The sequence below is a fragment of the Chlorocebus sabaeus genome, chromosome 12 (genome assembly GCF_047675955.1).
Source record: "Chlorocebus sabaeus isolate Y175 chromosome 12, mChlSab1.0.hap1, whole genome shotgun sequence".
Lineage (NCBI taxonomy): Eukaryota > Metazoa > Chordata > Mammalia > Primates > Cercopithecidae > Chlorocebus > Chlorocebus sabaeus.
In genome coordinates, this window is record NC_132915.1 from 62,132,098 (window position 1) to 62,145,617 (window position 13,520).

At 48.8% G+C, this 13,520-nt stretch overlaps 1 protein-coding gene across 2 annotated transcripts in view; it reads right to left on the reverse strand.

Moving 5' to 3' along the window:
* B4GALT1 (beta-1,4-galactosyltransferase 1) overlaps nt 1–13,240 on the reverse strand; it is a 66,000-nt gene extending 52,760 nt beyond the window's left edge. For both annotated transcript variants that reach the window (XM_037998328.2, XM_073021723.1), the window contains exon 1: nt 12,643–13,240. In XM_037998328.2, coding sequence (XP_037854256.2) covers nt 12,643–13,054 — 412 coding nt within the window. In that variant the 5' untranslated portion in view covers nt 13,055–13,240. The remainder of the gene's footprint in view (nt 1–12,642) is intronic.
* Nucleotides 13,241–13,520: the final 280 nt, after the last annotated feature.

Genomic DNA, 13,520 nt, shown 5'->3' on the forward strand with positions numbered 1-13,520 from the left:
TAGAAAGGAACTTCCTCAACCCGATAAAGGGCACCTAGGAAAAACCCACTGCTAACATCATTCTTAATAGTCAAAGACTAGATATTTTCCCCCTAAGAAGACAAGTATGTTGTCTCTCAGCGTATCTATTTAACACTGTACTAGAGGTTCTAATGGGGCATTTAGGAAGAAAAAGAGCTGCTGTGAGAGTTCATGAAAACAATGCATCTGAAGTATTTTTCCCATGGTTGGCAAGTAATAAGTGCTGAACAAGCACTATCTTTTGTAGGGTGATGTAGCTGGTTGTTGATGGAGCCTAGAACCCTGCATCTACAGTGACTCCCGCTGATTACTTTTTCACACTGACCAACTTATCTATTCATCTTGACTTCTGATTTCCTGTTTAGAGACTAGAATTGTTGGAAGGTCTAAAGCAAGCGTGTCCAACCCATGGCCCATGGGCCATATGCGGCCAGGATGGCTTTGAATGCAGCTCAACACAAACTCGTGAACTCTCTTGAAATCTTGAGAATTTTTTTTAAGCTCATTGGCTATCATTAGTGTATTTCACATGTGGCCCAAGACAATTCTTCTTCCAATGTGGCCTAGGGAAGCCAAAAGATTGGACACCCCTGGGTCTTAAGTTTAGGTGGTGTGGATTTCTCCAGTAAGACAAATCCTGGCTCTTAGGGCCCACTGACAGCCACCCCAGCATTACATAGCTGACCCTAATGGAGGCACTCAATGGTCCTACCACAAAGCCATTTAGCGATGCTGAGCAGGAGTACATGGCTACGTCAGAACTCCAGGCAGGAAGAGACTCCGGAGAGCATCCAAGTCAATCCTTCATCTCATTTTATACATGGGCAAACTGAGGCCCAGAGAGAAGACATGTTTTCTCTCGGATTATTCAATAGGTTGGAAAGAGAGCTGGACTTTAGGGTCTGGCATCCTGGATTCCAACACCAGCCCGGAGGGAGAATAAAGTAGGTTATCTACAGGCTTGTGCTTTAGTTTTTCTACCAACACACCAGGCACACAAGACTGAGCCCGCCTACATCCATCATTTTGTTTTAATGACATATTTTCTCACCTAAGACTCAATCAAACATCTAATGCTCCCTCTTCAGCTCCTCTTGCTAATCATTCAGCTGTCTATAGTTTATGATGGCCTCTTGCCCAGGATACTAATGAACAACGTCCACCTGAAGGGAAGAATGTGAGCAGCCATAAAATCCCAGCGTAAATGACACAGGGAAACACACACTCCAAGTTTCCAGTGCTGTGGATTCAACAAGATAGCCGCCTTCTCCTTGTGGCCTGGGGTACTTGTTTTGGGCTATACTCTGTCCCTAAGTTGTGGTCACAGCCTCACGCCTCTCCTTCTTCTTTCTCTTGACTCTGCCCCAAGGCAGATGAAAAATGTGCATTTGGACGAATTTTACTATGTGGCCTAAGGGTGCTGACTGCATGCCTTTTGTGCCCAACAGGATGAGTTAGCACTGATCAAAAGACATTCAGAGTACTGATATTACCATATAACTAATCTCATTCACTCCTCTTACCAACTCCTTGAGGTAAGAAATTATCTCCCTCATTTTAAGTAGTAAGAAAATCTTGCCCTATAGGTCTCTAGGAACAATATACTACTAGCAGCTCTGACTTAATTCAGTGGGCCCAGAGTGCCATATTAAGTCACAACTGACTGCTGCAGAATGCAGTCAAAGGAGAGGACACATGACATAGCTATAAGGTGAAGGGGGTGCCTGTCACAAGTTGAATATGCCCCATCTGCTGGATCTGTAAACTTCTTTTTTTGAGGGGGCAGCCGGGGCGGGGGCTGGGGGGGGCGGTGGGGGAGACAGAGTCTCACTATGTCACCAGGCTAGAGTGCAGTGGCCTGATCTCGGCTCACTGCAACCTCCACCTCCCGGCTTCAAGCCATTCTTCCACCTCAATCCCGAGTAGCTGGGATTCAGGTGTGTGCCACCACACCTGGCTAATTTTTGTATTTTTAGTAGAGACGAGGTTTCACCATATTGGCCAGGCTGGTCTCGAACTCCTTGCCTCAGGTGATCCACCCGCCTTGGCCTCCCAAAATGCTGGGAGGACAGGTGTGAGCCACTGTGCCCGGTCAGGATCTGTAAACTTTTAGTCACGGAAATCACTAACTCTAAAATCATTCCATCATTTATGCAATTCAGTGGGCTTCTGAATCTACAAGAGTCTACAAAAGAGGCAAGTACATGGGAGATGACCACAAGGACAGAACTGGCAATTCATATTTGCAGACTTCGGGCTATTGTAACAACTTATTTTTATCCAACATAATTTAAAAGCCTTTCTTCATTAGGGCCCTGTTTCTTGATCCCATACACCAGGGCTATCACATAGAAGTTCATCCACATGAGTTAAATGATCAGGCGCCCAGGCTAGCCCAACAGAATATAACAGTTTCTATGGACGGCTACCTGCAGTGTTTCCAAAAACCGATCCACAAACTTTTTGATCAACACCATTATTTTTAAGTCAGGTTTTTAAAGCCAGAGCCTGCCTGCCCCATGCTATAGGTTTAGTGCCACATATCAAGGAAGAAGGAAAGAATGATCTTACTTTCAGGTGGGGTGTTGAAAGAGCCACAGTAAGGCTCCTTTTGTGGACACAGAGTGAATTCAACAGGAACTGCCCTGAGGCAATCACTTACAGGAAAACTCTAATGTCCAGAAAGGCCACATGGTATCCAGCATAGGGAACTACAGACACACACACACACACACACACACACACACACACACAGGCTGGAAGTGTCAGTGTGAGGCTCCAGCTAGATCCAACTCGCCCTTAGAATCCACATACTTCAAAAGCCAGGAATTTCCAATTTAGAACCTGTGAATGATTCCAAACCTCTTGGAAAGCAATGCGGCAATGTGAATCGGTATTGTTAAGATGACCATATCCTCTGGCCTAGAAATTCTTCTCCAGGAATTTATCCCAGGAAAGTAATTCAACTGAAGCAAAGAGCTATGCACTACAAAAATGTTCATCTCTAGATTATCTACAGTAGTGAAACCTGGAATAGTGTATACTAATGGAATATCTATAAGGATACTAGACAGCAAGAAAAGATAATTAGGATAATTAAGAACATAACATTTTATAAGATAATGTTGGATAAAAATGGTTGCATGCAAACAGTTTCACTCTACAACTGCATTGGAATATATGCACTGGAATATGTATGCGTTTGAAAAGTAATAGCAAGTTCTGTTACAGGAATGGGAGCATGTTCTGTTACAATGGTAAGTAGAATTTTTTTTTAACATTTAACATGGTAACATTGTATTTTCAACTAAAAAAAAAAAAGGTCCTATAAAGCAAAAGCCAAAATCTTCACAAATAAGTATTATACTACCAATAATAAATAACATATATTCACAACTTATTCTGTGTTAGGCACTGCTTTAAGCCCTTTCGTGGCTACTACCTATGAGGTGGATACTGTTATTGCCATTTTACAAGTGAGAACACCGAGGCACAGAGAGGATAACAACTTTCTTAAATACCATAGCATGATAGAAAGAAACATTCCTTGTGCCATTTCTATGGGTCATCCACCTGCTAAAATTTTTATGTCTGCTTAGACAGACATGAAATCCTTAGCAGAAGCCTCATGGGTAGTGAGCTTCAAAAGGAATTTCAGAGGCCTTTCATGTTGCAGATACAACCAGGTTTTCCCCTCACTCGCCAAACTGGAATCTAGGAGGTAGAGAAAGACAGAAGCTAAAGACCAGCAGGCCCAGCCCACTCAAATTTCAGAAAGACAACAGAGACCAAAGGAGTTAGGATTTGCCTAAAATGATGTAATGAATTAGAAAAATGAAGACCAGAGCTCGGAATCCTCACTCCAGCCGCCTTCAAGGCTTGCTCCTACCCTCTGCAGACCACAAAATTCCTCTCTGCAGCTCTCTTCCCTTTCAACTGCCTCCCTTTGATCCCTCAGTCCAGCTACCCTCAGACTTCCTCTGTCCAGAACAGTCGCAACTGCACCTTCTCTTTCTTTCATCATCTTCAGCTCACTCTGCCTCCACTTCCTTTCCTCTCCTGCCCTGCTGGGTAACGGTATGCAACTTTTGGAATTTCAGCTATAGTGTTCTTCCCATATGACAGCAACGAGAGGAAATTGCAGGTTTCTTTTAGCAGTAGACCCCTGCCCTTCCAATAAGGGAGACTGTTCAAACATACTGAGAGACAGAGATGCTAAAATCAGTGTCTGGAAGAGAAGTCCTTCATTCTGACTCTGGCCCTGGCCCACACCACCCATTTGGCTCCCTGTACCTCCTCAGTACCCTCAAAGCACCCAGGCTTGCTCCCTCTGACCACACCATATTGCCAGAGTCTGTCTACTACTACTAAGGGACTGCCCAAGAGTGGGGGCCTTTCTTGTTCATGTCTATCTCTCGCACTTCACATAGTGTAGTTACCAATAAAAGTTTGCTGAATGAGGAAATGAGTCCCTATTCATTCTCTTCCTGAGGGGTCTCTCCTGACTTTAGTGTGAAGACTCAATTCTACCTATTCTTGGGCAGGCAGAGACTCTGCCCAGAGTACTCCTCTAAATGTCAGGCGCTACCCAACACCTCAATGCCACGTCCCCACACTCCCATAACACAAATACCAGCTTCCCTAAGACACAGCCTTAACTCCACATCCTTTCCCTTTTTTTTTTTTTTTTGTTGTTGTAGTTGATTTTTTTTCAAACTGGCAGTGTCCTGCAACACCAATGATAGCTCTGCGGTTTCAGGATGTCAAAGTCAAAGGCCATTATGCAAAACAGGAAGAAACTTTGAAAGAAAAAAACTTAAGGCATTTTTAGAATATACCCTGTCATGGGGCCAAGCAATGATTGAATCTCCTGCCAGAGACCCTCCCCATGACCTCTAGGCCCCCGTGGTGGGGCAGGAAGGAGCCTGACCTCATACCATATCCGTCACACTGCTGACATAATCCTGCCCCTTCCCTCAGTGCAACCTCGCCCTTCTACTCCAGGCTCTGTGCCAAATGACCCCGGCAGGCAAAACTGCTCCTCAGAGAGAATTTAGCTCCAGTGAGGACATTCTAAAGGGAGTAACTTCAAAGTATACTCCTTGGGAATAGCCTGGCACATTGGCCTGGGGCTTTATTGATCTAACCCACCTGAACCAGCCCCAACTGACACTCAGGCTCTGCCTCTCCCTAAGAGAGCTTCTCCCTAAGAGAATTCCTAGAAACCTGAAGTTGCTCACTATGGTCCCTCCCTAGATCTCAGGACCACCTGGAGGTGGGAGAGCTGTGTGCTGTATGTTTCAGAATCTGATTTGCAAGCTTGCTCCCACCTTCCTGTGCGTCACATCTCAATGATGTCAATAGCACTGGTTTAGCTAGCTGTTGTTCACCCACCACCACAGCCCCAGAGCCATAGTCGTCCACAGAAGTCCAGCACAGGGACTTGGCTGCTAAGGAAACAAATAGAGAAGTTACTGAGAAAGTATCACCCCCACCGATTCTGTTCACAGCAGATTTCTGCTAAGCCAGATCCTAAGAGCCTATCCTGCAGCCTGGCCCTTTGCCCCTGCCCCCAGGCACTTCCTGGACCTAGTTTCTTTTTTAATCAGAATTCTAGACACATCATTCAGCAATAAGCGATACTCATCTGCCAGCACTAAGCAAATCTGGAATTTCCAGTGAGTCTATCCTTTTGTAAGACTGGCTTGAAAACCTAGCCCTTCTCAAAAAACTTCAACACTTTTTTTCCTTTTTTAGAAAGCTCTCCTACAGAAACAATCCAAAAAGTACATAAAGCTTTCTGCACAAGCATCATCACTACATCACTAAGAAAAAGCAAAAACTATATATGTGTGTGTTCGGCAATGGTTGAATGATTTTTTTTTAAGTTATACCATATTCAGGTAACAGAATATGATACTGCCTTTGTGATTTTTAAAGGTATAGGGTCAAGTCTGTGACAGAATCTTAAGTGAAAAATGCTGAACACCAGGTTATCTACATGAATCTATTTCAATCTATCTGTCCATCTATAAAGAAAACAGCTATAACACTGGATGTGGTGACTGACACCTATAATCCCAGTGCTTTGAGAGGCCAAGGCAGGTGAATCACTTGAGCTCAGGAGTTTGAGACCAGCCTAGGCAACATGGCAAAACCCCATCTCTACAAAAAAATACAAAAATTAGTCAGGCATGGTGGTATGGTATGCACCTGTGGTCCCAGCAACTAGGGAGACTGAAGTGGGAGAATCGCTTAGCCCGAGAGGTCGAGGCTGCAGTGAGCTGTGATCACTGCACTCCAGCCTGGGTGACAGAGCAAAAACCCTGTCTCAAAAAGAAAAAAAAAAAAAAAAAAAGATATTAGCTATATTCTTAAACATGAAAAAGACTAGTAGAAAATATGCCAGTATGTTTCTTTTGGGTGATAGGAATTTGGGTGTGCTTTTATGTCTCTTTCAACTTTTCAAATTATTTTCAATGAGCCTGCATTACTTTTTACTTTTAAAAAGAAGGAAGAGATTATCCCCCCTCAAAAGGCAAAGACCCATACCCCTATCCCCAACATCCCTGCGAGGCAAGCTGTTCTCTCTCTCTCTCCCCCCCTGGGCTTTGTGAGGGGCTCTGGAGAAGCAGCAGGTGGGGGGAGTGGATAGAGAAGCAGCTACATAACACACCCAGACCAGACTTTAAAATCACTGCCAAAGAATTCAGCAACAGCCAATTATATAGCCCCTAGCCTTCATTTGTGTAGGGAAGGGGCGGGCTGAGGTTGAGCTACAAAGTGGAACCTGAAACACTGAGAGTGTGACTCACCCCTCCGTCTTCTAAGGACAAATCCCTTTAGGCCACATTCACCCAGAACCAGCTCCCCACTGAACCCTGTCCCCCACCCCCAAGCCCCACTCTCCAACCTGGAAGTCTCTGACTTACAGAACAATGTCCTGAGATCACTCCTTGAGCTAGTGACCGCCTCACCTCACCCTGCAGTGGCCCAGTCAACACAGAGGCCCCTACAACTCAGGTCTCAGGTCTCTACAGTCTCAGTCACAGTCTGGCTCCCAGGAACCCTCACCAAGTTTAGGGACAGGAGTGGACCCTGTGAGTCTAATCCCATGCCTTGTTAATTCCCCTAGGAGCCAGGCTCTGGCTGGTTGGCCTTACAGTGACCTCACTGCCCAGGGACCATACCAGTCTATACCAAAGCCAAATGTAAAATTGTCACCGTGCCAGGCCCTCAAAGGATTTAAGCTTCAAGGGCAGACCATTTGTCCTAAGAACTGGATTGCTGCTCCACTGGATAAGAAAAACTGGAATTTCCAGGTAGATGTGGGTTCAAGCAGAATTCCAGTCTCTGCTTCTTCACAGTAAGAGCAGAGAACAAAGAGTAAGAAACAAGGTACAGGAGGCACTGGGTAAACAGATAGCGGGGAAATCAGCAGGTATAACTATTGAATAACCTCTTTCACAAACACACACACATAGCCCAGCTGAGTGCAAAGGGGATGAGCCTGCCGGCCCTGTTCCCTAAGTCTGGATGGTCCCTAGGGTGGAATCTGTGGAAGGCTCAGACTGCCTTGCCATTAACTGCCCCATCATTCCCAACCCATAAATTAACTTAGTCCCAGCCTCGAAATCCCTACCCTGCTGCTACCCAAAGACCATAATACCCAGTGATATCTCATTATAATCATTATAAAGCAGCAAGTTAAAGATTACCCAGCAGAGCTAATGCATAGCTTCAGAAATTAGAGGGAAATTTTCACAAAACCAAATAAAACCAGGGCTGGAGAATTTTGATATGAACTTGGAGTTTCTGAAAGAAGAAAGGAAGAAATGAAGGAGGGAGGGGAGTGATAGGGAAAGGGATAAACACACACTTTGGTTCCCTTACATGACATCAGCACTGTTTAATTATGCTTTCCCTGCCTAAATTAAGAGTTCCTGAAGAGGAGGCATTTTGTTTTCTTCTTTGTAGCTCTAGTGCCCAGCATAATACAGGAACATTGCTGGAACTGAAGGAATGAAGTTATCAGATGCCTTAGCCATCATGAACATCCATACAAAACCACCATACAAGACCTTCAGAGGGACCCAGAGACACACCTTGCAGGGATCTTCCTCTGAAACTCTAGGGCATATCAGGTCACCTCTGAACCTGTGCACTAGCCAACTACTGAATAGTAACCTCCAGGAAGAGCACTAGAGAATCCCACCATGGGATGCTACAGTTCTAAGAAGCTGCAGTTTGAGACCAATCCCACATTTGGCTCTTGTTCCCCATTCCCCAAGGAGTTTCCACTTGGGCCATCAGAGGCTCCACTGCAGGTGGAGGAGGCTCCTTGTGTTTGCTCGAAGTCTGGAATGAATTACAGCAGCCAGGGATCACTTTTATCGCCATAGGCTGTGTCTAAGAAAGCGACCAAGTTTTACCATGAAAGCAAACCAGATAGTCATGGAGGGTATTTCTCAATCTCAGACTGTTAGACAAGGAATGTCTGTGTGTATGTCAATACATTATTTTCCACGAAAAAAAACAACAGGACAAAACTGGCTTACAAGACTAGTTATCTAAGCCTAAAGCTTCAACCCCCAGGAAGACGCTCCACCCTAAGCCGGAAGGTGATGAGGTTCCAAGGCTCATCCCCAAAGGGGCGAGAGAGAGTCCTTTCCCAAGCCTCAAAGTACACTCTGTCCTGGGCAGCCTGCTTGTGTCCACATGTGTGCGTATGAGGGAGGTGGAAATGTGCTGGTAGAGAAACACCTTAGAGCCCAGCAAAGACCAGCTAGGGCACAAACCCTGGCAGAGGCTCAGCGACAGCCCCCATAAAAGCCAGGGAAACTGGCTCACGGGCAAGTGCTCCTCAGGTGCCCTGGCTACCTGTAGCTGCTGTTTGCTGGTCCAAGTGCCCATCTCTAGATCAGAGTCTTCCCTTTTGAACAAATGAAGAGGATCTCCTCAAAGCATAGGTGGGCAAGAGCGGCCTCTGAGGCTTAAGCAGTCTAACACTCACTCCCCTGCCCCCTGAGGGGACTGCACTATCCATCCCAGGCCCCAGCTGAGCCTCCAGGCCAGCCATGCCTCTCTCACTAGTTCAGCCTCAGGTACTGCCCACCTCCCGCATCACCCAACTCATCTCCGGACTGGCCATGCCATAGCTGGTCAAGTCCCATTGAGCGGCTGCCCAATCTGAGTAGAGATAAACATGACGGGGGAAGAAACCCAAGGCCACTGTTCCTCCCATCTCAGCAGGCAAACACCCAGGTGGCCAGAAAAGAAGGCCTTGCTGCAGGGTTATAAGTAGATGCTGCATGGCCCCCCTGAGGACCTGAGACAGTGTTAGGAAAGGATAGCATAGCACCTGCAGGCCTAAACTGCCTGGGAGAATTCCCTGGAGAAAGCTGCAGAATCCTCAGGAAAGGCCCACCTTCCCACTGCATCACTCACTCCTACAAGCCTCACATTAGCCCACAGCAGGGTGCCCGGTGTGAGGGCAGGGGATACTATGGCTCCAAACCTGCAGCCTGCCCCAGGTCACACTAACCCAAGTCTATCTGAAGACTATTCCAAAGCCTTGACAGCTCCAACAGCAACCCATCAGCAGTCCAATCCGGTGCCTTATGTCCTCCAGGGTAGGGCCTGCCCATAACCCACACCTGTCAGCCGAAAGGAATCTCAGCATCTGGCCCAGACCCCTGGACACCAGAAAGTAAAGCCAAGTCGGGGAAAGGAACTGCAAGTAGTGAAAAGGCCACAGCTCTAAACCCCACGGATGCTTTCTCCCACCAACCTCAAAACCACCCGCAAGGGCTTTGGCTGACACCTGCCCATGAACAGATGGGCTCAACTCCCCCCACCAACAACTCCCAAGGAGACTTTCAGCTTTCTCAAGGCCTCGTAGCCAGGAACCTCCACTCTGAGAACTGTACCTAACCATCCAAACCTACAGGCCCTATTAAAATGAAGAGAAGACCTCTCGACCCCCATTTCTGGGGCTGCCTCAGCAGCAGCCTAAACGTCATGGTCCCTTGCATGTCACACGAAAGCAGCCAAACTAGAGAAGGCACTCTCTCCTCGTCCTCCAAAATGTTCTCTCAGGAGGTCCTTTCAACTAGGCAAATACAGTCCATTTAGAAACACCAGTAACTGGTGACAAGCCGATCACTAGCAACACCATTACAAAACAAAACTAAGCAGAGCTATGGTCACCACCTTGTCTCTTACGCTTCTGAGAGGAAGATGTGATACTCAAATACCAATCTAATCAACTCTGCAGTACTTTTCTTTAATTTGCTAATTATTTTTTCTTTCTGTGCAATATCCAGGCAACAACCAAAAACAAAAGCAAAAAACCTGGCCTTTTTCTGGCCTGGAGACTCGGTCTCTCTCCCACTTCACTCTGCTCTTCAAAGCCATTTCCGTGGAAGTCTGAAAAAATGGAATTTTACAAAGGTCCTAAGCAAATATTATTACTATATTATTATTACGCGGTGCATTGAGTGCCCGTACTTTTTTTTTTTTTTTTTTTTTTTGAGACAGAGTCTTGCTTTGTCGCCCAGGCTGGAGTATACTGGCACCATCTTGACTCACTGCAACCTCTGCCTCCCAGGTTCAAGCAATTCTCCTGCCTCGGCCTCCTGAGTAGCTGGGACTACAGGTGTGCGCCACTACCCCCAGCTAACTTTTTTGTATTTTTGTAGAGATGGTGTTTCATCATATTGGCCAGGCTGGTCTTGAACTCCTAACCTCAAGTGATCCACTCCCCTCAGCCTCCCAAAGTGCTAGGATTACAGGCATCAGCCACCGTGCCCGGCCTGAGTGCCTGTATTTAATGTACACAATCTCATTTAGTCTTAAAAATAACCCTGTAAGAGGCCGGGCGCGGTGGCTCAAGCCTGTAATCCCAGCACTTTGGGAGGCCGAGACGGGCGGATCACGAGGTCAGGAGATCGAGACCATCCTGGCTAACACAGTGAAACCCCATCTCTACTAAAAAATACAAAAAACTAGCCGGGCGAGGTGGCGGGCGCCTGTAGTCCCAGCTACTCGGGAGGCTGAGGCAGGAGAATGGCGTAAACCCGGGAGGCAGAGCTTGCAGTGAGCTGAGATCTGGCCACTGCACTCCAGTCCGGGCTACAGAGCAAGACTCCGTCTCAAAAAAAAAAAAAAAAAAAAAAACCCTGTAAGGTAATCATTGACAATCACATTTTACACATGAGGAAGAGATTTTGAGAAACTTGATAGCATGCCTCAAGTCAGACACTTAGCAGCAAGGCAGAGTCCATTTCATTTTATGGGACTAGTCTGCTTCCCAGAATCATCATCAAATGCAAAGGAATTTAATTATCTGCTTAAAAAAACACGCCCCCATCATTACCACAGTTCATGTCTGACCGATTCCAAGATGTCCTTCCCAAACTTGATATGAACACATTGACGTAATTATTGGCGAAATTGAGCAAGAGTATGTAGTAGCCAGGGCTCTGTGGGAAAGTGACAGAAAACTCCTGTCGACAGGATGTCATCCTGCCTCCCAGGGCCCCTCACTCACAACAATTCTCTAAAACCTAGCATTAGAAATGAGAGAGGACCTGTGTGGTAACCCTGGAAGCAACCTGTGGATGCCTTGGGCCTGTGGGCCTGTAGGTTACAGGTCAAAGAGAAGTCTGGACTAGGCTCAGCCTCCTGCTATGAGGAATGCAAACCCACCTACTCAAGCTATCTGCCTAAGCTGAAACGCAGGCTAGAGGTCAGAGTTCAGATCATCTGGGCAAGATAATTGAGACTCAGGCTGCTGCCGGAAGTACCAGAAATGGGCAACGTGGTGTTGACTGGTTATATTTTAGCCCTCTAGCCCCTGGGGCACACAAGCTCTCTGCCCTTGGGAGAGATTCCTGCTCACCTAGGTTTTGGGTACCCATACTGGGAGGAGGCTAGAGGGAAGGGCCCTCGGTGACGATCCACACAGAGGAAGAAATGAACACACAGTGACAATTTACTGAGGGCTTACCCTCATCAATTAAGCCCTTATTTACATTGTTCACATAATCTTCCAAAACAACTCCTTGAAAGGGTGACCATTTATTATCCCAGAAGAGAAACCTGAGGTTCATAGAGAAGTCACTTGGCACAAACGATCAGGAGAAAACCCCACTCTCAGGAGAGTGGCTCTATGGCAAGACACGTGAACCGAGAGGTCAGTCTCCTTCCCCACCGGGAGCCTCACGTCAGTCTCCAAGAGGGAGTGGATTACTCGAGGTCCCTACCAGAGTTTTTAGTGCAAGGCTGCTCCAAGCCCTAAACAGATCCAAACTCCAAAACTTCCTGAGCCTCGGGCCAGAGCAGGGAAGTCTCCAAGGCCTTCTCTGGTTCTGGGGCTAGAGGGGCCTCGGGACTTCCCTGGGCGGTCCTGGCCCCAAGCCGCCTACATGACTCCCCAGGGACCCACTTCCCAACCCTTCTCTCCCATCGAGTCCCGAGCCTCTGGGATTTAAAACTCTAATCCAGAACAGGGAGGCTGGCTGTCGTAGAAGAGCCAGCCTGAGGGAATGTCTGGGGGATCCTGTTGGGGAAATCCGGGGGAGTCTCAATCCTCGCACTGGCGCCGACCCGAGTCCTTACCGAGCAGCGGGGACTCCTCAGGGCAGGCGGGCAGCGGCAGCGAGGTGGTCTGGGGCACTGGGACCGAGGTCAAGTTGCTCGCGGGGCCGGGGCCAGAAGCCGCGACTGGACTGGAGTCGCCAGCCGGGAGCGGCTGGGAGGAGGCGCCTAGAGGAGGCGGCGGCCGGGCCCCTCTGGTCCCCAGTTCCCCGGAGGGCTGCCCGATGGCGGCGGCACCGATCGAGCCGCCCTGCAGCGATGTGGAGACTCCGACCAGCTGGGGCAGGCGGCTCAGGTCGCGGCCAGCCAGGTAGTAAACTAGGGTGACGCCAAGGTGCAGAGCGCAGACGGCCACGAGCAGGCGGCAGGCCCGCTGCAGCGACGCGCCAGGCATCGCGGCGCTGCCGCCCAGGAGCGGCTCCCGAAACCTCATCTTCCCGCCGCCGCTTTAAGAAGCGTGTGGGCTACAGGAGGGGAGGCGACCCGCCCGCGGGCCGCCCGCCAGGCGCTGCCCCACAGCGGCGACCGGGGGAGGGCCCGGAGGGAGGGCGGGCAAGCACGGCGCCAGGGGGCGAGCGGCTGAGAGCTGAGACTCCTCCGGCCGGCCCGACCTGGGAGCGGCGAGAGGGCGCCCGAGGCGCGGGCGGGGAGGGGCGGGGCCCCGGCGGAGGCGGGGGCGGGGCCGGGCGCGGGGTTTTCGGGACGAGGGCGGGAAGGCGGGGCAGCCCGTGGCGGGACGGGCGCGCTGGGCGGGGCCTCTGGAGGGTGGGCAGCGGGCGGGGCGGCCTCGCTGGGTACCCGGAGTCTGACTCGAGCTCCGACGTTTGGCCGCGCACCGCCCTCTTCCTCCTGAGCCTTTGCGGCGGAGCTTCGGTCGCGTTGAGCCGCGCCTTCTCTTC